The sequence below is a fragment of the Brienomyrus brachyistius genome, chromosome 1 (genome assembly GCF_023856365.1).
Source record: "Brienomyrus brachyistius isolate T26 chromosome 1, BBRACH_0.4, whole genome shotgun sequence".
Classification (NCBI taxonomy): domain Eukaryota; kingdom Metazoa; phylum Chordata; class Actinopteri; order Osteoglossiformes; family Mormyridae; genus Brienomyrus; species Brienomyrus brachyistius.
The window spans coordinates 14,579,597-14,604,523 of NC_064533.1; the positions used below are offsets into that span (position 1 = coordinate 14,579,597).

At 43.9% G+C, this 24,927-nt stretch overlaps 1 protein-coding gene across 2 annotated transcripts in view; it reads right to left on the reverse strand.

Annotated features, from left to right (window-relative positions):
* Window positions 1-11,477: 11,477 nt before the first annotated feature.
* The window catches only part of LOC125748760 (leucine-rich repeat-containing G-protein coupled receptor 5-like), a 51,012-nt gene continuing 37,562 nt past the window's right edge, over window positions 11,478-24,927 (reverse strand). Inside the window, exons 6-18 of one of the 2 annotated variants that reach the window (XM_049025311.1) lie at window positions 24,295-24,366; window positions 21,621-21,689; window positions 21,452-21,523; window positions 19,852-19,923; window positions 19,659-19,727; window positions 19,216-19,287; window positions 17,958-18,023; window positions 17,778-17,849; window positions 14,865-14,936; window positions 14,565-14,690; window positions 14,222-14,358; window positions 13,446-13,526; window positions 11,478-12,881 (exon numbers count right to left, since the gene is read on the reverse strand). In XM_049025311.1, coding sequence (XP_048881268.1) covers window positions 11,818-12,881; window positions 13,446-13,526; window positions 14,222-14,358; window positions 14,565-14,690; window positions 14,865-14,936; window positions 17,778-17,849; window positions 17,958-18,023; window positions 19,216-19,287; window positions 19,659-19,727; window positions 19,852-19,923; window positions 21,452-21,523; window positions 21,621-21,689; window positions 24,295-24,366 — 2,044 coding nt within the window. In that variant the 3' untranslated portion in view covers window positions 11,478-11,817. Of the gene's footprint in view, window positions 12,882-13,445; window positions 13,530-14,221; window positions 14,359-14,564; window positions 14,691-14,864; window positions 14,937-17,777; window positions 17,850-17,957; window positions 18,024-19,215; window positions 19,288-19,658; window positions 19,728-19,851; window positions 19,924-21,451; window positions 21,524-21,620; window positions 21,690-24,294; window positions 24,367-24,927 lie in introns of both variants that reach the window. The other variant, XM_049025300.1, reaches the window with a different exon arrangement.

Below are 24,927 nucleotides of genomic sequence, written 5' to 3' on the forward strand. Positions count from 1 at the left end.
AGGCCGCCCCCCCCATATGTTCCGTTGGCTGGGGGAATCTGTGTCCAGCAGTGTGTAGGTGGTGTCCCAGCAAACAAGAAGGACGTCTTTGGTTAATCCAGGGGATAGTACGCGACTCAGTGGGTTAGAATTGCTGTACCTGTGCCTGGAATGTTGCCGGGTCAAATCCCAAAGTTACTAGTGGTTTCATTGTTGGGCCCCTGATCAAGGTCCCTAACCCCCCCCCCCCCCCATCGCATCGGGGTTCTCTGACCTTGCTTTCTCAGAAATATGTTATTTTGGATAAAAGTATCTGCTAATTAGGGTCATGTAACTTTTTTTTTTTTTTATGGAATTTATCTTTTTTTTTTTTTTTTTTTTTAACTTTTTATCAGAGGGTCATCGTGAGTGTAGTGCAGGAAGCACAATATAGGCGGGATGCCAGTCCAACTGGGGGCGTGAGTCAGAAGACACTCTGGGCGGGATGAAAGTTCATCACTGGGGATGATCTGGACGGGATGCCAGTTCGTCACGGGGCACAAGGCAGGGGACATCTTGGACAGGATGTCAGTCCATCACAAGGCACACACACACTCACAGGCCATGGGCAAATTCTAATTTCATGTTTTTATTAGTCTCTTAGGAGTACAAAGCAGCAGAGAGAGGTAATTAACATTCATCAGCAGGATCACGGCAAACGCAAAGAACCCAGTACAAACGTAATCTCAGCATCTGAGAAAGACTTCAGGAAGTCTTGCCTTTGAAAAAGGGGTACATATCCACAATTGAAAAAGCATGTGCCTTCTATTGACTCATTACTGGCCTAACTTCAACTAAATTTAGTAGTCTTGCCTATTAGTTTTGGGGTTTAAAAAACTATTATGCAAAAAGAGAGGCTTTTACAATAATCCTCAAGATAAAATTTTACACGAAAAAGGTTGCAGATGTTTTCCCTCCATTCTAAAATCCAATATTTAAAAGTCAAATTGTGGCAGAAAAAGGACTCTTGGTACTTTCACTGTGTTATGTGTTTGGGTCACTCTGGAATCAGTTTTATTAAACGTTAGAGTACATACTGGAAAAGCAAGAGCGGAACTCTCCAGATTCATGACCACACGGGTACATGTGGTCACAAAACCCTGTGGGGTCCTGTCACCAGTGGGTGGGGGGGGGCTCGTACGTCTTTACAGACAGCCTGGCGTTATGTTACACCAGGAGTGGCTAACTGTTGTTATTTGCAATGAGGTTGTTATCTAGCAACTGGCAAAGTTAGAGGCAGCCGTTAAAGGACCCCAAATTAGTCTTATTTAGGGTCATACAAACTGTGCCAAATATTTTATCTGTCTTGTACTTTTCCCCATTTAAAGTCCAAACAGTGTTTAAATGTGGTGGAAGATATTTTTTAAAGCATTTTGCTTTTTTTTACAAAATTAAAGTTGCTGGTTTTAAGCATGCTGTTCTTTTCTGGCAGGATGGTGACTCCGTGGGTGACAACGTCACCTCACACCTCCAGGGCTGGGGGTGTCACCCCCCCCCCCCCCCCCCCCCCTCAGGTTCTCCATAGAGATACTCGGGTTACTTCCAGCCATTCTGTTTTCCTCTCTTAAGTCCAGAAATAAGCAGTTAGGTGAAATGGTGACACAAAGTTACTCTGAGTGTGTGTGTGTGTGTGTGTGTGTGTGTGTGTGGCCTAGGTATACCTTACCTTGTGGGGACCAAATGTCCCCACAACAAGATGAATACCCATTCTTTTTACCTTATGGAAAAGTCTGTTTCATAAAAAATCCGTGACTGCAATGAAAAAACTAAATATGCAAAAAGAAAATTTGTTTGGTTACTTATGGTTATGGTTAGGGTTGGGTAGGGGTTAATGATGTTATAGTTAGCATTTTTCCCATAGAAATTAATGAGCAGTCCCCAAAAAGAAATGATTACATGACTGTGTGTGTGTGTGTGTGTGTGTGTGTGTGTGTGTGTGCCCACTGATGGAGTGGCCTACTAGTAGAAGCCTTGGTGGAGCTCAATGCAAGCTTCACCGTAGTAGGACCCCTGGCTATTACACCTACAGGAACTTTTATGACATCCCTTTCTAAATCCATAGGCATAACCATGGAGTTGGTCCCTCCTTTGTAGCTATAACAGCTGCCACTCTTCTGGGAAGGATTTGCACAAGTTTATGGAGTGTGTCTGTGGGAACTTCTGCCCACTCATCCAGAAGAGCATCGGTGAGGTCAGACCCTGATGTTAGACGTGAAGGACTAGCTTGCAACTTCCATTCTAGTTCATCCCAAAGGTGTTTGATGGGGTTGAAGTCATGGCTCTGTGTAGGACAGTCAAGTTCTTCCACACCAAACTCACTTAACTGTGCCTGTATGGACCTTGCTTTGTGCACTGGAGCACAATCATGCTGGAACAGGGGACCTTTCTCAAACTGTTCCCACAAAATTGGAAGCATAGAATTGTTCTAAATGTCTGTATTCTGAAGCGTTAAGAGTTCCCTTTACTGTAACTAAGGGGCCTAGCTCAACCCCATTCCATTATCGCCCCCTCTACCAAACTTTCCAATTTGGACAATGCAGTCAGGCAGGTAAAGTTCTCCGCCAAACCCAGACTCATCCATCAAACTGCCAGATAGAGAGGCGTGATTCGTTACTCCACAGAACATGTTTCCACTGCTCCAGAGTCAAGGCAACATGTTTTACAGGAGTTCATCCAATGCTTGGCATTGTACTTGGTGATGTGAGGTTTGCATTCAGCTGCTCGGCCATGGAAGCCCATTCCATGAAGTCCCCCCCCCCCCCCCCGTACAGTTTTTGTGCTGGAGTTAATGCCAGAGGAAGTTTGGAACTCTGCAGTTATTGAGTCAACAGAGCATTGATGACTTTTACACACTTTGCTCCTCAGCACTCGGCGACCCCGCTCTGTTACTTTACGCGCTCTGCCACTTCATGTTTGAATGCCTGTTGTTCCTAAATGCCAATCACAGTTGAATTCACCACACTTGAATTCACTGAGCCCCTCAGAATGAATTCAGTGATTCAGGTGTGTCCCAGTACTTTTGTCCATATAGTGTATATTGGCTTGCTAACTGGGTGCCCCATCAGGCAGCCGTCTAACTCTCCTAATGGGCAACCAAGACTGTGTATACATGTGGTGTATGTTGTGTTCTCTTTTCTGGTAAGGATGGCACACTACTGACCATGACATCAGGCATCCCTGTAAGCTCTCTAGGCCCACAAGCTTTCTGTACTACCCAGAAACCCCCCCCTCTCCATCACTGCAATCCCAGTAAAACCACAATGAGACAGTAATGGGGTTCCAATATTAATGTGAACAGAGAGTTGCGCTAAAAATTCACCACTTGGGGCAATTTCCCAGTTCTTGGAAGACTGGCAAAGTGTGCAGACTGCATTCCGCGTCTGCTATCTTACGGACTGTTCCTGGTGGGAGGGGTCTGATTCTTTATGGGACGCCATTGTTTTGCCGGAGGGACTTTGATCATTTGTGTGTGATTGATTACATTAAAGGCGATTCCCATAGCCAGAGAGCCCATGGCCTTTATCACATTCTGCTGTCTGTTTGTCTTTACCCTGCTCTCTTAATGAGGATCCTGTGCCAAAACCCTCTCAATAGGCCAGCTACAAGCAAAGGATAAATAGAGCAGGAAAACAATCAAAGACAGGAATGCGGGGAGTAACTGATTCCAGACGTTTTTTTTTTTTCTTCATTATTATTACATCAGTTGAGTAAACTGGGAAGATTTTTTTGGAGAGTCAATAAAGACCAACAAAGGTCTTCAAAGTTGCGCTGGGGAGGAGGGGGGCATGATTTATAACTTGCCTGTGAGCGTTGCACTGCACACCATCTCACAGAAGACCTTGTGCCATAGTCTTATCTGCTGTCTTACAACGGCTAGATAAAGCCAGAAGAACAATGAATCTTGATGACACACATACTGGGGGTAATATCTTTTATCAGTAAATCATCGACAGCTCTGAAACGCAGCAGGACCATAAATGTTTTTCTAACTATAAGTGTCTGGAGATCAAGTCTTCTAATGCACCTTCAAAAGTGTTTACTACAAAGCCGGTCAGGGTTGTCTGTATGTTTGGTGATTAGTAGACTTTAATACAACGATCATTGCAACGAATGCAAGGATTTGAGTTAATATACTGATGTTCTGCACGATGCCAATTTTGGACTGATTAATCCATTAAAAGCGACAAGAATATCACAAATAAGAATATCTTGCTATTGAAAATGCTCTACAACAATATAAATTTTTGTGCTTTTCAATATTATCAAACTACAACACAATACAATAAAACAGTAACATGATGTGGCACAATTAATACAGTATTATACTATTACTTAGTTTGTGGTTAATTAATACATAAGTCTTAGTTATATACAGAGCTCATGTTAATTCATTAATGAACCATGACATGCTTTCTCAAGCAGTTACTGTATTTATTGCTATATCTGTTAATTTTGAAAACATTTATGAGCTACTGAAGGAACAAGTAATGAGTGAAATACTAATCTCATGCTTGTTCATCAATAATGAATCGTGGCGCATCTTTTATCTCAAGCAGCAACTATATTTGTTCATGATTTGTTCATAATTTGTACTTCAGCAGTAACTGAGTTATCACTAAGTATTTGTACCCCGTGAAGTAAAGTGTAATCAATAAAACTGATTCTAGTAATGTAGTTCTTCAAGGGCAGAGCAATCTGTCATGCCTGCATCTACGCCTCAATCGAATCCTTCTGCTTCATAACCCAAGGGAGTGTCCAGACTAGCAAACCACTGGACTCTGTGGTCAGTTCCTTATGACAGACCTTAGCTCATCTGCTACTATTGGGCCTAGGTGCCAGGATGCACAGGAGGATTCTGGGTAGTCAATCATGTGTAGCTTCCTACTGAATGGTTTTTCAGATCTCATGAGATAACTGATGGAATAAATCAAAGCAGCTGAGGTCTGCGTGCCTCTCTGCGCCTCGATATAACGTGATGATCGCAGCATCCTTTTTGGAACAGACAGAGGCCAGGCAACCAAGGCCGGCTCTCATCTGTGAGGTGAATGAGAAATGTATCCAGATGCTGCCATTGTGAAACTAACGGCTGCCATTTTAGGAAAGGTCTCGTAAGCCATAATGTTCCATGAGGACTTCAGTGATTACAGAATTATGAAACATCTTAGCCTTTCTAGCATATGGAGGCCACAGGTGAAAATGCAAAGTCATTAGCTTCGCTTTGTTAAGTAAATATCCAATGAGATTCGACTGTTTGTTTAACCAGAAGGGGACTGAGGCATATCCAGCTCAGAAGAGCAGATGTGGAAAACGGGAGCGCTGATTTTTAATTATGGTTTTTAACCAGAAGGAAGGAGAGAGACAAGGAGAGGAAATGGAAAGGGGGAGAGAGAAACACTCGACAGACCCACTATGCTTCTCTATACCTTGAGCTCCCCCTTCTCCTTAATTAGACATTAATTGGCTAGAGTGCTGCTCTTGCAGTGAAAAGTAGAGTGTTGGTCAATGGCAAGTTAGTTCTCAATAGAGCAACACCTCTATTTGCAACTCAAATCTGAGATACAAATTCCTGAATACTTTGTACTGCTTCACACCAGGCTTATCATACAGTTTGATAAATCCATCTAAATCCCTAAGCAGAGGCCATATTCTACGTATCGGTTTTAGAGTTAATCTTGATCAAGTCTCACCTGGGTATTAGCTCCAGTTCCTTTACATCCGAGTCAACTGCTGCATTTCAAATTGCTGTATGAAAAAATGTATATAACTACGTGCTTTGAAATTCCACACAGAAGGCTTAGCTACACAGGGCTACTTTAAACATGCACTTTATTTATGGAAAAAGGTCAGCGTTCAGTGACGGCAAAGAGGCAGGAGTCCCTTAGACAATATTTATTTATCTGGTGCTATGTTGGTAGGATGCCTAAGCAGCCATGCTGCTGCAGGTGGTCGGCAAAAGACCAGGGGCAAAGGATTCTTTGTCTGGGAGAAATGAGGTGAATCGGATCACAGGATGCGCCGGCCCACCACCGGAGATGGTCCAGTCCAAATTAACTCAGCCTGGGTCATCTCCGAGTGCTGCAAACAGCCTGCATATCCTCCCGCAACCGGCCCCTCCTTAATCAAATGGAAAATTGCGACCGATTTGTTTGGTTTGGTTTGCGTTTCAACCACAGCTGAACCAAAGCGTCCATCTGAACCTGAACTCGCAGTTAAACATGCGCATTCCTGTGCGTCGGACTGAGGGCAGAGGAACCATCGGGGAGGGGGAGAGGGCTCCCTCAGTAAACACATTGTTCATACCCTCCTTGATAGATGTCTGTTTACTTTCTGCCTGAGCAACAGAATAATTAGCATGTGTGCTGTTGGTTATTGTGGGGGGAGATGATTTTAGAGCTGCCGTTACCCCAACGAGTCATTTTGCGCTCTGTGGGGGAAGCCTATCCGTATGCTAAGCTCTCCCGTGGTTGGGCCAGGCAGTCAGTTTCTTACATATTGAGTGACTCCTAATGCCAGTCTCCCAGAGAGTAGCTACTTGTGGTGTGTATGTAGACACTGTAATGGCGCTACACCAACTCACAAATGCTTCCTGGCAATCTGAGCCAGGAAGTCTGCTCATCTGGCCTAGTCCCTCGCCGAATGCCCGACACAGAAGTGGTCTAGCTAGCTATTTGTTTTGTGTCACAGTTATGAGGCAAATGCATCACCTTCCTGTTCACTTCCAGAAGTTTCTTCTTCTTCTATTTTCCACATAAAAATCTTCTGAGGGCTGGACTTGTGCTTTACTAATACCCACCGCATTTTGAAATGATTATTTTGTCTTCGTGAGCTTACAGTTAAATTAGAAAAGAAAATAAATTGATTATATAATTTATGGTACGCTGCAAATACACATCTCCAACACATCCAACAGATGTTCAGGATCATTTCGGCAAAGACAGGCCGCGACCTTGGTGATCTGTGATGGATTTATTCGTTTTGCTTTCATATGTGTGGAAACGCTGAACATTTGGGTGGCAGGAAATGTACTAACAAATAGCTGCGTCCGTTAATATGGGGTGAAAGGAAGGGGAGAAGCAGGGTAGCATTTAAACAAAGATGTGACATCGCCGTTTTCCTAAATGAAGCAGTGAATGGTGAAGGACGTGCCGATATTCCTTAAGATACCGTACCAGACAAGAGACTAGACAAACCAAACCACCCCCAGGGGATAGAGTGTTACAGCACATGACCTTGCCACCTGAACTATACACATTACAAATGAGTTTGGAGTTATACGCATGTTCTATCTTGAAAAGTCTAAATGTTCTTTGAGTCGGGTGCTGTTTGGTATCAGGGGAAAAGATTCCATGAAACAAAAGAGAAAAATTCTACAAATCAAGGCACTCCTTAAGCTAAAATTCAGTAGCTTGTGCCTTCATCAGGGCATAACTAAGGAAGGTGTCATTCTCACTTGACTGGTCAGTCAAGAGCATAGGGGCCTATAATCAGCCAAACAAGAGCTCCACGAACAATTCTAAACCCACCCTCTCCTCAAATAAAACAATCAATTACACAAAGATTGAAACCACCTGTTAATTTTGCATATCGATCAGATACAAATCACTCAAAGAACAGAAAAAGCTACCAACTAAGGAGAGTGATAGCGTGTTGCATCACGACCTGGCCACCTGACCTAAACACAGCAGAAATAGTTTTGGAGGTTTGACCAGAGAATGAAGAAAAGTAGCCAATGAGAGCTCAGCATATATCGCGGCCCTCCGTCAGGACAGCTAGAAAAACATCCCAGAAGGCACCTCACGAAACTGATGGAGAGGAGAAAGTAGGCTCAGTCAGTCTTAGTGTTAAGGGCCTAACTCAAGGGCCCAGTGGTGATGTGACTCTGCTGATCACGGGATTTGAACCAGCAACCTTCAGAGTCCCAACCCACAGAGCTTCCCCCCCGCCCCCAACAAATTATTTTTTTGTTTTGTCTTTTTTTGTTGAGTGCATTATTCCATATATGTAATTTTATACGTTTGATGTCTTTATTCTAAAATGTAGAAAATAGCAGAAATAAATACTTCTATGGGTAGGTGTGTCCAAACTCTTGACTGGTGCTGCAGGTCACACCTGTAGCGCTGTATAGCACAGTCAGGAAAAGGAGCTTCTGGGCATGTGTAACTTTATATGGATGCCACGTCTTTTGCGAGCAGGTGTGTATTTTCGGTGTGAGAAGGGTCATGTGGGGTTCAGAAGGTTAAGAAAGTGTCACCTTACGTGACATGCGCAGGTGACAGTTGAATCAAATCCCCCCTGTGATTCCTGCAAAAGTGTGAGATGCATGACTGTCCCCACCGCTTTCCTTGCATTTGAAATATTACCCTTGACCTCGCTGTCCTTGATGCAGTTTATGCAACTGTCACTCTGCGGGAGTCAACTAAGTGTTGATTTTGCACGCACGGTCTGGCCAGAAATTGCAATAACAATGTCACAGCTGATAGGATAACAAACATATTCATCGAAATTTGCGTATTCTGGCTTCGTGGGGTTGTGCTAGAAGACGAATTTGTATATACGTGACTCATGTATTTATAAAGGCATGTCTGGAAAAACCATAAAATCAGGCCGCAGATAATGAATTGTTTATAAGACGACGTACGTTACTCATGGAGACAGGGATGTCTAATTGTTGCAACGTTTTTTCCATTACCCAAAGCCGTGGTATTTTGATCCGCTTGGCTATTTAAAGATGTTTTACAGACAGAGATAAACCGCAGCTCTCACCTTTCCTATTACGCTTTAGCCTATAGCAGACAGTACCTCAAACGACCGCCGTTCATAAGTCATATAGACGCAGAGAACAGAAAATGCATCACGCACACGTCAGCTTCTGCTCATTTGGTAAATCCTTTATTACAAATTACATATATTTAACACACCAATAAAAAAAAAGGTTGGTTCTATGTACAGCACCTAAGAATGCGAAGACACCACTGGTTCTACTGGGAGCTGGGAGCAAGAGAATACTCATCTGTGTGCTCTGAAATTCAGATTCGCACCAAAGCTCTCCTTTACACGTATATCTTTAGTTATAAATACAACTCTATATTTATACACCTTTAATTTCTTAAAAGATCGTAAAAAAATAGCTTTGCCTCCAATCTGAGAATCTGTTCAACAACGAAACAAGAGAAGTCAAGACACGTTAATAAAATGCAATTTTAAAAAAGCAAGATGGGTTTTCCGGCAACTCGTTGACCTATGCGGGTAATAAAACTGTCTAACGAGCAATTAATGTATAAATGTGTTACATTTACAGGCTATTCCTGGTCATGCGGGGGTGGAGGGGGGTTGTAACAGACACTACAATTCATGGTTTATGGTATCACTGGTGTGGTGATTTATGAACCAGCACTACTCTTAATGAACAAAAGCACAAGGATTTTGGGGGTGTGGGGCCATTTGGGGAGGGGGGGGGGGGCGGGGGGTTGTTAGCAAACGGCTCATTTTAAGAAGCCAATGGACGGAATAACTCTGCAGATACGGTCCGGACACAGAAGAGCGTCCACCTCTGGTTCTAATAATCAGACGCATCTCAGTCCATCTTGGGGCCGGACGTCTCTTTCGGATGTCATCTGCATTTCAAACAGAGGAGCTGCCAAGGGCAGGTTAATTATGGCGGCATACGCAACCTCCACCCCTGCCGACTTCCTGCGGTTGTTTGCGCGCACGTTCCGGATGGAAAATCGAAGCCGGGGGGGGGACGACCAAAACCACGTCCACTTAGAGGAACGGCAGAGAAGAATCAGAGGCTTTTGCCTGTTTTCGACGTGGCCATCGCCCTCTCCCTCTCCCGCTGCCATGCCATTTCCGCCACAGCAGAGTGCCTCATCCGGGATTTTTAAATAGGTTGAAAATCCTCAGGGACCCACAGATGGTCCACATTTTTGCTTCCTCCCAGCTCCCTGCCAGACAGTCCACATTTTTGCTCCCTCCCAGCTCCCTTCCAGACAGTCCACATTTTTGCTCCCTCCCAGCTCCCTTCCAGACAGTCCACATTTTTGCTCCCTCCCAGCTACCTTCCAGACAGTCCACGTTTTGGAGCTGGGAGGGAGCAAAAACCCAGGCTGTCTGTGGGTCCCCAAAGTCTGGATTGGGAAACACTGATCTATAGGATCCGGTGACAGGGTTTTGATGTCTTCTGAAGTGCAGATGAAGGACCAGAGTGGGAAGCGTTGATGGCATCATCACAAATTTGCAGGCGTGACCTGTGACCTCGCACCTTGGGACATCATCACTTTACAGTAATTGAAGCAACCCTACAAAGGTGGATTAGCCATATGTTGTTGGTCAGATACCCATGACGATTCCACAAAGAGGGCATAATATCCCATAAGTGTTTCAGCACAAGAAATTGAAGCACTGAACGAAGAGGACTGGGTGGCTACGTCTATCCCCAATACCTCTCTGAACTTCAGGAAGCTGAGCAAGCAACATTGTGTTGTCACCTACTTTGTTTGCCGTAAGTCAACTGACAGCTTCACAAGTTAGCATGAAGCTACCGCGTTAACGAGCTCATTCGAGGCCATTAAGTGCTTTTCGATACCTGGAGAACACTCTGGGAAACGGGTTGTCACCAGACAGGAAACGGCCTCCAAACGTAGGATCAGATTTCAGAGACGAGGACGATGTGGTGACGCAGGCCAAGGAAACACGGATCTTGGAGCAGAAAAACGAGGCATCGACAGAGAGCGTGAACAGGGAAAATAAACCGACAAGTGATCCAAGACTGATCGATAATCAACTCAATAATACATACAAGGAAATAATTTTAGCGATCGCTGTCGTAATCTATGCTGGATAACGAGATTGTCACAGTACAACTATACAAACATGCGCGGCTTCAGTGAGACATACATACAGATAATAAGTTCTATTAAAAACAGGATCTTAGCAACCCCCTGTAGCTGGATATCATTATAACACCAACTGAAGAAACTTAGTGACTATTTGGCAAAACCCTGAATTTGTTACAAAATGTTTGTACAAATATTGTGGTTACGTGACACACCGATAACAAATGATACCCAGATGAGATTGTGTGACAGAACTTAGAATAAATGAGACCCAATGCAATATTGGAACTGCTACCTTGTAAGCTTTGATTAAATGTGTTTTAAATTGTATACTATCGCCCTGTCCCATTAAGGACTTCTGTTTTTAATTTGTTACATAAATTTATTACATTTTACACTTAATTTAAGTTCCAACTGAACCAGCATGAGATACTTGCTAAGCAATGTACTGTACTGTAAATGTAAATATCTGTTATTAAGCCACAGCATCAATGTGAAAAACAGGAAAATGAAAAGAAAAAACTCACTAAAACAAAAAAAAATCCCCATGTGGACGCGTGGTAAGTACCTTCATTTCATACGATTCATTATGAGTTTGAACTTAAGATAGAGTCCAGTCCTGTGTTACTTACATCGATGCTTTAATGCCCATGAATGATTTGACGTTGAGTAGGAGAAATGAGATTTCACTATGTGCTCTATACTGAGAAACACTTCAGCGAGGTAAATGCAGCACTTACTCAGATTAACGTAGACATTTGGGCTCTTGCGGATTGGTTAAGCGGAGCTCGGTTTTCCTTCGGTCCAATGCTTTGCGACCCCTACCTCTTCCCTGGCTACTTTCCGTAACTGAACTAGCATGATGTCTTTGTGTACAGTTCTCACCCGCAATTCAGAATTGCAGTCAGGAGAGTCTGGTGCTACGGGATGAAGTCAACCCAAGATGGTCGCCCAACGTTGCAGCCTAACGGCATGGGACGAATGGCACCGGTGGGCGGTAGGCCTCCGCACTCTGCCGCTGCAACTTTCCCGCCGACCGCTCGGTGGAGGACAGAGTGACCAGGGCCTGCGTCGAGTCGCAGGACTGTTTCTCGGCGTCTTCAGAGTTGAGGGAGACCAGGCTAGCCTGCTGGCTCTTCCTAAGCCGGGGGGCGCGCTTGAGGAGGGAGTTCATGTCCTCCTTGAAGTCGGGGTTAAAGAGCATGTAGAGCAAGGGGTTGAGGCACGCTGGCAAGGGGACGATGACCAGCAAGACGGACTTGACCACTTCGGGGCTGATGAAGGAGAGGCTGAGCAGTGAGGAGAAGGACAGGAAGGCCACGGGGAAGTACAGGAGGCAGTTGGCAAACAGCAGCCAGGCTACATGCTTGACCATGGCACTGTCTGTGAAGTGGTCCAGCTCACCCTTCTCCAGGTTGCAGTACAGCCTTGTATAGGTGACCGTCATGACGAAGTAGCAGAGGGAGTTGAGCAGCACTAGGGCGACCATAAAGCCCAAGCTAGAAGGCTCCCCAAAGGGCAATGGGAAACACAGGGAAGAGACGCCATATTCGCCCACGTGTAGCAGGGGCAGGATGGTAATGGCCAGAGCCACGACGAAGCACAGGGTCGAGACGACCTTGATGCTCCCCATGGAAGACTTGGGCTCGGCCCTCTTTGAGCTGCAGATGCAAAGTCCACGCTCTAGAGCAGCGGCCGTTAGCAGGAAGATGCAGCTCTCCGATGCGAAGACGGACAGGAAGCCGATAATCTTGCAGCCGGCACCCCTCTCCCACCAGGCACCGTACCTAGCAAAGCTGCCAAAGGTCAGGGCGTCTACCACTGCGAGGATGCCGCTGGAGAGGCCCATAAGGCTGTTGGCTGTAGCTAGGAGGCCAACTAGGTACTTAGCCGGGGACACAAAATTGGGTGACAAGAAGACGGTGACCACCACCAAGGCATTGCAGACCAGGGACAGCACCACGATGATCCACACCCCGCTGCGGATGAGCCAGCTCCCAAACAGGTGATAACAGGGGCGGAATGGTCCTGTAGCCAAACATTAAAGATGGCAATTAATTTAGTTGGAAATTCAACGTATTTTTTAAGCTACTTACAGCAGTTGAGGCTCTTTGGATTACTATATCAAGATGGTTATTATAAGATTCTCATTCACCTTTCACTTAGTGATTGACTGATACCTGAAAAGATATCGGATACCATCATTTGACTTATTGATGTAACGACACAGTTGAGTGCCAGGATCACAGAGCTATGGCTAAGATAGTACAGAAGATCCACAAATCAATCAGTGGACCAAAACGTGCAGGCACTAGTCATACCAACATGTTTCCATGATACTGGAAATAAGAAAAAACAGCAAATAAAGTTACATTCTGCGTCTGCTTGGGTCCAAGGATAATGTACGTAGCTACGCCATGTCTTCATAACCTGGTAGCTAGGATAATTTATCGGCTAGTAAAATCATGTGTGCTCTTACTGGAATGACTGACAATTGGCTGAAGGACCCTAAGGACTGACCCGAAAACCACTGCCATATGGAATGGAATTTAGCTCCAAGTCTCAACCGAAGGTCTGACGTTCTTGTCTTACCTGGAGCCGGGGAGCACTGCACCGAGTGGTGAGACTTCGGATCTTCCTCAAGGTCCAGGAGGAAGTCCTCCAGGTCATGGTCTTCTGGAATCAGATACGGTTTTAATTTACATAGCAGTTTTCCTCCTGGGCGGGGTGCACATTTGCAATGCCTCACTTGCAGAGATGTTTTCAGTGGGATTTACAGCTGTTGGTTCAGGTGTTCTCCATGTCTAAAACACATGGATTCCATATATGTCTGTTCGTTTAGCTAAAAGTCAAGTCCATCACTCAGTTTCCGTATTGCACTTGAGGGCAGGACAGAAATTAGTACAGTGCTTAATAACCTGGACTTATGACCAAAAATATGACAGGGTCAAGTTGCAGAAGGGCACCCTGATATCATAGCCTTGAGCAAGGTACATACCCTCAAACAGATGGGTAATTTTTAAAATATGCTACATCACGCTTTGTGTAAAAATATCTGTTACTATAGTTCAAATCTGAGGCTTGCCAGTTGCCAGCTGTATGTGAGTTAAAAGATCCGGAATCGTGGATGAATGAATGGTCTGTGAGGTGCTGGGTTTCAGTATTGGGAGTTCCCTCCAATCACTGTTTAGCTACCCTGAATGGCAAATATTGGCTGCACAAACCAAAAATAGCATGGACTAGAAGCAGAGGGCCATAACTAAAAGTTATGAAATAGTGGTGAGAGTTAGGAGCTGCCATGCCCATATCCTGGTTGTCTAAACACACATTCCAGTGAAGATACACTAAAAAAATGAGAAGAAATGTACCTGGGTTGGACATGCCGCCATGGTCTCCCCGACCCAGCTCATCCTTCCTGCTGCTCTCCTCTTGGTCCCAGAGATCCAGGGACCTCTCACAGGAGACAAAGGCACAACACTGGAAGGCGTAGGGCATCTCCATCACCCTGCAGAGCCCACAGATGACCGAACGTTAAAACCAATCACCCGTAATAAAGAGCAGCCGGAGTGCCAGAGGCGACGGGATGGTTCAGATGCTAAGAAGGGAATGGTTGATGAACATCTAAGCAGGTGCTAAGTGCACATTCGGAAACTACAGCCAATAAATGAAAGACGTATGATACCATGTGACGTGGAGGCTCCGCCCCCTTACCTGAGTTTGGGGAAGCTTTCAGCGGACAGCAACTCCTGCAGCCCCTCGTTGCCGGCAAGCTTCAAGTGCGTGAGGCCATGAAGTCCCACCACAGGCAGAGATGTGAGCTGGTTTGAGGAGAGGTCCCTGCGGGACATGAGTGGGGAGCAAGGGGGAGCATTTTAGCGTGGGGCTGTCCGGGTCGGCACCTGGGAGTCATTAAGACCGTTTATGCTCTGCCTGTGCGCTAGTGGGACAGGCAGTGGATTATTGATTCGGGACAAAAGACGGGAGCAGACGGATGAATGAAACAGTGCTCACAGTTTGATTAATGAGAGCAGATTAGAGAAGGCGTGCGGATCCACTGTGTGAAGCTCGTTCGAGGCCAGGTCACTAGAAGAAAGTTTAAACACATTTACAACGTGGCGTTCATACAGTCAAACTGTCAAAAATTACCTGAAGAAGCAAACAATAGTGACTCAGATCTAAATCTGGGATCACTGCCGTCACAATGGCTATAACAATCCTCCTGAAGTTTTGATCAAATTCATTTTTAACCTTGTAGCCACTTCTACAGTTCTGTGGTAGCTTCTGTCCTAGTGATCACCCTTCCTTTATTTTTCATATTCAATTTGTCCCAAAAGAATAAAAATTTTAAAAAAGGCAACGAAAGTGAACGTGCCCAGGTTAAAATGACCATGAAACTTCCCCAATTGCTTACAGTGAAGGAGTAAAAAAAGCTATAGGAGCCAAGTGTGTCCTAGGAGGTTAAATAGTTAAGGCATAATATTTAGTTCAGTTTTATTTTGTTATTAATGTTTTAGTTCTTTCATTTCTGTTTAATAATGTGTCTAATGGGTGCAATGTCACTTTAAGAATATAGTATAGTATAGTATAGTATAGTATAGTCACGAGGTTATGTGTGGAAGGTGCCGTCGTTTTTTGGACAATGGTTTTGGAATGAATCGTCACTGTCACAAAAAAACTGTCACAGTTTTTCTCCCCGTGTTTAGGCAGTGGAAGTTTACTATTATAGTAAATTTTCAACTTTATTTTCGATATATGTTTGTAGTTTAAGAAACGTTTCAAACGTAAATTTTATTTGTTTTTATTTTTGCGTGGAACATAAAGCCGAACACGAGTCAGCCACAATTTTCCACTTATGAATCTAGTTTCCCCCGATCAGGAACCCCTTAAAAGATCAATACCAAAAACAAAATGAGGATGTCGTGCTTCCATGCTTGCAGTCCAGGGTTTAGTTATGAAAACCACTTATATCGGCTCAGAGAAATCAAGCGGCATTCGTTTGAAGCGCGGATTTGATTTATAGACCCATGTGCATGGATTGCCGCTCATCCTTCTCCAGGAAAGATCCCGGCAAGAAAGATAAAGTGAGACGTTTGGCTTGGTTTTTTTTAATAATGTCCATGCTTATAAATATAAAATAATATGGTTCCTTCCACTGCCATAAATCTGCAGGTTTGGGCCGGCAGATGCATAATTCTCTATGAAGCATGGCAGAGTTTCACATCTGTCACACTGGCCGGCTAAGGCCTCGTGAATTGACCCAAATGTATAGAATCGCTTGTCGTTTATTGCTGGAGTGTTTTTCCAGTTGATGCACTAGCCTTTGATAAGGAAACTCTCGGAAACACGGTGTCAAGTCAAGGTTGCTGCACAGCTTTCCTGTGTATATTAACCTCACGTGGTTCCTTTGTTTTGCGCCACGACTGAAACCTATAGCAATGTCAATCCAAGAAACACTCCCCCAAGGTCTCCTGGCTCTGATGATCGCTTCAAAGGAGACTCTTTGTGCTCCAGCAGCGGGACGTGTTGTCCTAGACAGTGACCTTCTTGCTTCCTGTGAGACTAAAATTCTCACTTTTCCCTCCATAAAGATGATTTTCCTTACTGGATAGGGCCAAACCCTTTCCTTTCTGCAAAGGAACGAGGGATTTAGTCAGACTCCTAAAATCTGTTGGACCATAGCCCATGAGCCCCCGGGGCACACTGTGGTAAGACTGGGTGAGCGCTCTGAAGTGTAAATGCCGTAATGGCAAGTAAAACGGGGCCGGATTTGGAAAATAGATGGCCTTGCTCTGTCCCCTGCCAATCCAAAAATCCCCCCGATTTTCTCCACAGAGGAATTCTGTTAAAGAGCTCCTTGAGGCCATCCGGTATCACCTTTGCCCAGGGAATAATCGCCAGCAGTAACATGTTTAATGCTTCCCGTGTGCCTATATCTGCCGTCCGCGTAAATCATCAAATCCTCTGCTCGTGAAAGCGGGGGGTGAGAGGAACAATGTTTTTCCACGCGGCCGGCGTCCAGGGCGTGCGGCGAGGATCTCACTAAGAGTCGCCGGTTGGATGGGGACACCTTTCTGGGGGTCCTATTGACCGCCACGTGTCCAGCAAAGTGGTCCAGCATGGACGTGCCCGGGATATGTATGGGACGGGAATTGAGCTGACGTAATGTTGAAGTGCTTTGGTGGGGGGGGGGGGGGGGGGGGGGTTGGCTCAGAGGCCTCCCGATGCAAGATGATTGTTCTGGCTCTGCAATCAGCAAAATAGCCACTTAAACATGTTAAAGAAAAAAACTCCCTCCGCAGCTGTACCAGCTATGGTAAATTAGCCATGTCTCATCACACTGTCATTAGTGCTGTTTGCTCTATTTAAGTTAACGGGAACAATCTTGCCGAAATTTGACAATTTCCCGCGCCCCTTTACTAACTGCGGCCCGTAACAGAATCCCGAATGTTGACATCGGGAGTGTCGAGGGTCAGGAAAAAAAAAGTGTAGCGGGAATTCTCTTGACGTATTTCTAGCAAGGCCAGGTTTGGCAGGTGTGGGCCCAAGAAGTGGGGCCTGTTTGCGTTTTTTACGTGGACTTCTGGGAAGGCTGGGTTATGAGGTCTCACTTTCATTCCTGCTGAACTGGTTCCTCTGTGAAAGCTTCCTACAAGACAACCTCTTTCCCTGCAGCAAAAAAACAACCCTCTAATGTTCAGAAACCAAAATGTCACCAATAATTCAAAAACTAAACTCCATCTGTGTCCTGTGATTGCATTAGTCTTCCGGCAAAAAAAAATTAGAGGAGCAACACTTCTGAAATTAGCCCATTCAACACATTTTTAGCTAAAAGGTCATTCTCCTGACCCATCTGATGACCTTGCATTGACGGGGGCATCATGGGAGTCGCCTCCAAGGGCAGGGGGGGATGTTGAGGGTACTTACAGGGACCTGAGAGCCATTAGCTCCTGAAATGTGTCCACTAATACTTCTTGGATTTTGTTGTGGTGAAGGTCACTGCAGGGAGGCAACAGAGAGACAGAAATGTAGAAACATGGTTGGGTAGAGCGTTTGGGTGATGTTCTCCATACATGTTTGCTCCCTCCCAAGACTCCCCCAACTTACATTCTCTGGATCTTCACACATCCACTGAAGCTGGGGAGATGCTGGATGAGGTTGAAGGAAAGATCCCTGAAAAAACATCCATGTGACGTCTGCATGGTTGCAGTCAGACCTTATATTTACTTAAGATACCCATCAGGTCACTTCTTATTTTGCCATCATTTTATAACTGTCTGAATTAGTCATATATATTTGAACTTGGAAATGGTCCATCTTGTGCAGCAATTTATATATATATAATTCTATATATAATTATAGATAAGGGCGGCATGGTGCTGCAGTGGTTAGCACTGTTGCCTCACACCTCTGGGACCCGGATGGGGTCCTCGTGGGGTTTCCTCCAGGTACTCTGGTTTCCCCCCACAGTCCAAAAGCATGCTGAGGCTAACTGGACTTGCTAAATTGTCTGTAGGTGTGCATGCGTGAGTGAATGGTGTGTGAGTGTGCCCTGCGATGGGCTGGCCCCCCATCCTGGGTTGTTCCCTGCCTCGTGCCCATTGTTTCCGGGATAGGCTCCGGACCCCCCGCGGCCCAGTAGGATAAGCGGTTTGGAAAATGGATGGATGGATAATATATATTTACACAAACACACACATGCACACACATATATGGATGTGTAATGGTACGCATGTTCGTACCAAAGATTTTCGGTTCAGCACACACACGTACCGAACAAATGTAGCAGATGCTGGACTTTTGTGTGTTTGTGTGTCTGTGTGTTTGTGTGTCTGTGTGTCTGTGTACTTCCCCCGAGCAGCATTCGGAAAGGGCCCGAGATGAAGCACATACTCCCTAACGCGATGCTGAAAGCTATTAATGTGAATACGAGTACAGCACAGGTACAATATTTTTTAAATGCTGCACCATAATGGATATTTATTGTGTTATACTTTGGCATTTTTTGAGACAGTATTTGTGTTGCACAGTTCAAATATGAAGCTGAAAGATGCTAATTTGAATACAGTACAGATTGGGTACAGTTATTTTTTTTAACGTGCACCTTAATTTATTTTTTAAAATAAACTTTATTATTTTAGTAGTCCTGCTGTACCAAATCGTGACTTCAAAATTGAGGTGATTTTGGTGTACCGTTACATTGTTATTATCATTATTATTATTATTATTATTAATAATAATAATAACAATAATAAATATTATTATTTTTGTCGCATGTATGTGTGTGTTTCATAGCTGAAATCAGTCATCTGACGGTGGTATGATCACTGTAGTGTGAGGACAGGAGGGTAAGAAGGACACTCACAGCACTTGCAGGTTGCGTAGCTGGTCACACACGGTGCTGGGCAGTGCTCCTATCCGTGCCCCAGTAATGGTCCTTTGGAGATCATTATAAAATCATTATAATACAAAAATAAGTGCACTTCCTATTTTACTCATTATAAATATTTACGATATAATCAGTATCTTTTTCATGTGCTGTAAATATTAACCGAGAATAGAGGCTCCCAACCCTTGCTTGGGTAATTTTATCGCTCTCAAGTTTAACCGGTCCATGAAATTTTTGCGAGTATACCAGTCTGTGGTCATCAAAGAGTTGGAAACCCCTAATCTGGAATATACTATTTTATATTCATGCTCAAAATATTGCCAGACGTTTGTGTGATACCACAGCATTTCTGGGTTATGTTTCTGAAGGCCGTAGAAGCGACAAGGACCAGCCTGTTACGGACCACAGAGAAGACTTACAAGCTTTCCAGACTCGTGGTGCCTGTAAGGTCTGGAAATTCTGTGATCTCTGTGGCTCCATTAAGAGACCTAGACATGCACAAAGGGAGAAGGGAGAAAGTGAACTGAGAGATGAGAGTCTCACATGCTCACCGAAGAGGACAAGGAAGGAGAGGAAAAAGTAAAGAAATGGAAGTCAGATTCTAAAACTCACAGCGTTCGCAGCTCGGGCAGGTGCTGGAAGGCCGACTTGCCAACGAACTGGATAGGGTTGTCATAGAAGAATCTGTTCAAAATACAACAAGGTGTAAAATTATGTATCCTTCATTCCCTGAGGGCTGGTGCGATTTCTGAGGAGGTCATTAAACTGCAGGCCTTGGAGGAGAAACCAATCGGTGATCAGATTGTATCAATAGCTGGGTTCAGGTGACAGGATTTTGCGAAGAACAAAGTTTTCTCTTTACTGACGCACAGATGCTGGCAGACGGTGAGTTTCCATGTCGCAACAAACTCGGAGCTGGTGGAAGTAAATTTCAAATCCATTACAGCACCTCGGAGAGCACTAAACCAAGGAAGGGGCTGTTCTTACAGCGATCAGAGGACAGGCAGCTGCCTGTGGGGCAGGAACTGGTAGTACTAGGAACCACCAAGGGGATAGGTATGTTTATCCAGACCAGAGATCCACAAGAGCGAAGTATGGAAAAGTTACAACTGTCATAATGGCCAGGAAATTACAAAAGGCCACATTCATTCCAGACTATTCCTCTGATTTTTATTAAACTCCATGCTGCAGCACCAAAACATGAAATCAGTATGCTCTTGTTCCAGCCAAAAGTCGCGTAACAAAATATGTGAATTACCCAGTGGTGTGTCGTACTTGAGTAACTGTATTCTGTTACTGTACTTTAGCATTTTGTTGGAAACTTTGTACTTCAACTGTTATTATTAGCAATATTCACTTTTTGCTCAATTACAAGAATAAAGAAGTTCTGATTTTTTACTGTAATGTACTTCTATTGAGAACAGTTGTTATTCGATACATTTTGTTATGACCAACTAATTATGCCACAGACACTTATCTCATTAGCACAATAACTCCACAAGTATTTTACAGCTCTATTTCAAGATTTTTCAGACACCTTTTATGAGTGAAGACTTGGAAGGTGTCCAATTTTGATGCAAATCGCACCAAAATTAGATAATTACGTCATAGTAATAGCAAGGAGTAAAGTAGCTTCAAACACTTGATCTTGTTAATGTGATAACTCAAAAAGTACTTGTTGGATCTTTTTCAAATGTCACAGGTAGTTTTGATAGAAGGTTTGGAACTCTTTTCATTTTGAGACAAACTGCATCAAGACCAATGTTGCTTAGTGGCAGCAAAATAAGGTCTATGCCTGATTTTATCTAGAGAGAAATGACACTAAAATTGTACCAGCAGCAATAGAAGGCAGCAAAGGAAGGGCAGCTACAGAAAATATCTTTTTTAAATATAACATACTTTAAGATTTTTGCTTAAGTAGTATTTTAATGGGTGGTCATGTTCCTAGTAAAGTATCACTGCTGTTACTTAAGTATGTTTTTCAGGTACTTTTTTACAATGGTTTCTACCTCAGACATGCATAATTCAAACTGACATACATGATAATAACTTATACCACAATTGTCACTAAAGATATTAGTTAACTATTATAAAATATTAGAAAAGTCATAAACATGTTGCTAATTCTTAGGTTAATGTTGAATTGGGGAACTTTCGGTTGCTACCTATTTGTTTTTGCCAATCAGTTTCAGCATTTTAGAGGAAGACCTACATTGTCAGGAGAGAGGGGTTTCCAGTGAAGGCATGCTCCGGAATGGACCTGATGTTGTTGCTGTGAAACCCCCTGTAAACAGATAGAAGATGATGTAACGTCAGCCATGTGACGGAGGTTGCTGACATGGCATCGACCGGTGCCGATCAGAAACAGCGTGAGGACTTACAGCTCCTTCAGGTTGGACAGGGCTTTGATCGCAACAGGAAATTCGTCCAGGTTGTTGTAGTTTAAATCCCTGCGAGACATAAAAGCTGAGTCATCTTTCCACACTTCTGCACAAAATTAGCAGCCTCATTACAGAACGCTGATCAATCATAAATATATAAATATGAAGTCATTAACGTAATGGTTTGCAGATACAGCTGGGATAATATTGCAAGTCGTTTGTTTATTATTAAAATGCATAATGCTCATAATTACATCGCAAGCATGATTCTAATTATTGTTTCAGCCAAAAATGTTAGCGATGGACCTGGATCCTCAACCCAAGGGGTGGAATGGAAAATGAATGAATTAATGAATGGTAATAATATGCTACAGTGTTTTCTTCGGGATTTGTTGAAAGTCAGAACATTGCCGAGTCTTAATTTGCCCCTGCTTCTCATGCGTATTCGCATCCTGGTTTTTCCCCCAGCTCAATTACCCAGAGTGTCTAACTAGAGTTTGATAGAGGAAGTAACTTAAACAAAACATGAGTACCAAAACAGGAAAAGAGCTGGGGAAGTTCCTCTCCCTCAGTTAGTCAGAGTTAGTGCACGGCTAACTGTAAATAATCCAGTGCAATTCACTTTCCTTAGGAAGGCATTGAGAAACCTCCGTGTGAATTAACTCTTCCTCCCTGGCTCCCTCCGGGTAAACAATGCAGAGGTTCTCACAAGGCTGCCTTCCTGTCTGTAAACAGTGGAATCCTGAGCCAAGCCAGTCATCGATTTGCTGAAGTCGTGGAATGTCATGCACCCCCCCCCCCCATCCCATTTCCGGGATGACCCTGAACTTGATGAGCTGGAGAGGTCAGACAAGGAAACGTGACAGTCGTGTTTCCCTCTTTTTACAGGACCGGGACTGGGGACTTTGTTTTCTAAGAAGCTGATGGTGCCAAGGGTGGGAATGGGATATGACGCACAGGGAAAGGATGTATCCCATAATGAACATCCAGAACAACAAGCTACCCCAATTAAATGACACCTTTCCAACAGCCAGTCAAACCGGGTCAAACTAGATCAAGCTGGATATAATGAAAATTGGATCAGGAATTGAATTTTTGAGCATCACGACTCTTTCATAAGGTTATATAAAATATCACGCAGAGGCTCGCAAACTTCCCAGGCAACACTTATTATATAAGTCCTTCCTTTGCTGAGCCTGGCCTGCGGCTCCTGCCCTGCCTGCTTTTCGTATGTGGGGCTATTTTCTTGGGCCTCACATGCTTTCAATTACGCACAGTGATCCCTCTCCAAGGCGCAGGTGGCCTATCAGGCACAGGCCAGGACGCCTAAGAAACTCCCACAATGTCAAAACGGGCGAAGGGTAATCACGGCGAGAGAACAGCGTTAGTCTCAGGCGGAGAAGACGGGAGTTTATTCAGGGGGCAATTTCAAGGTTTATGTGCGATCTGCCCCATGAAATATAAGACAAATATTCTTTCAGATGTTTACGAAGCTCATTCTTTGGACGAATGAATTGTTACAGCCTTCCCTGAAGGTTGTTTTCATATCACAGTGAAAATATTTAGAAAACACGCAGTAATTACAGATATTATAAGATATTATACATGTATTATAAAAGCCAGGGCCACACACTAAGATCAACATTAACTGAACGAGCTTCTCATAGCGGGGAACTCCTGCATGTTTAAGCTTTGAAGCTTCAGTGATTCATTTGGGTAATATTGCAACCTCAGAAGAGGTACTTCTCACAATGTAACCTGTCATTCTCACAATGTAACCTGTCATGCAAGGACTGTATGCGAAACTATGTTTATTTTTTATGTTTATAATTTTTATGCAAAATAGCAGGAATAAGCATCCACTAAAACATTATTCTTTTGAACTATCTCTCAGTTTAATATCTGTAAAATAACAGATGAATATTCACATGGAATTCAGTAATTCCTGTGTGTTTGACTTTTCTGTTTAAAAAATTTCATTGAAGACCTTAGAAACTAAATTTTAAAGGCAATATGAACGATAATTTGATATACTGGCTTATATGCTGTAAGGTCATTTAAAACAATTCTCCTTCACAAAGATGACGTATGTGATTGCCCCCTACCTTCCCCCTGCCCTCCCGCCACCTGCTGGGCTGGGACACCCCCCTCCCTGTGCTGAATATGTTGCCCCTGTCCAGTCATCTGGTCCCATTAGTGGGACACAGTGTGGGGGGCAGGCAGGAGGTGAATATCCCCCCCCCTTTCTGTGCCTTGAGCCACATTTGTTCATTTTCTCATAAACACTTTCTGTTCTGTGTGACATAACAGGCAAATTACACACATTTAACTTTGATATTATTAGTTTACAAAACGGCTTTTATCATGTGACAATCCCACTTCTGTTACGTGACCAGCTGAAAACAACACTGAGAAAAAAAAACGTATCTCTCCTCTATCCCACCAAACACACCACGTGATCCGTGTCTTTAAAGTATCCCCCCCCCAGCTGAATATAAATGTTGACCTACATCAATGAGTTCATGAAGCCTAATAACATAATACCTGTTGGCTATTTTGGCTACGCAAGGCAAAATCCCTTCCTTTGCTTGCTTGGGGAGGTAACATTTTTTATGCCACTTTCTGAATTTTAATGAAAACGTTTCAAATTTAAACAAGTCGGAGGTCAACTCACAAAGTCTCCAGGCTCTGGAGCCCGTCAAAGCATTTCTTTCCCAGGGAGCGGACTCTATTGTTATGGAGATGCCTGCAGAGACACATGAAGAGAACAGTCAGGCGCACACAATGTGCACAGAGGGCCTGGCGAGCACTTCTGATTGGCTGAGCATAGAGGTCCCGGCGAACACTCCTGATTGGCTGAACACTGAGGGCCTGGCAAACACTCCTGATTGGCTGAGAGTGAGAGGCAGAAAAAAAGACAGAGGGAGAGAGGGGAAGGCATCCTTCACGCCACACCAGGAGCAATCATTCTATGCTCGTCACTCCCGCCGTACAGCACATGTCAGCATTGGATGGCCCAGAGGGAAACAAACTAGAAAAACATTCCTCCCACTGCAGAGTTACAGACGAGAGGGGCACTTGTGAGTGATTTTGGATGGAAAAATCCAACATCTGTAGATGCGCAGGGCAATTAATCACACAAATCTGAATATGATCAACAGAAAGCAAAACCTCGTGCTATGGCAACCTGGCTAAGATATTTCAAAGAGAACTATTACACTTTCCTAATAATTTTTTAAATTGTATTATGACTTACACTTAACCATTATGATCAATGTTTATTATAACAAATAGAATAAAATAAAAT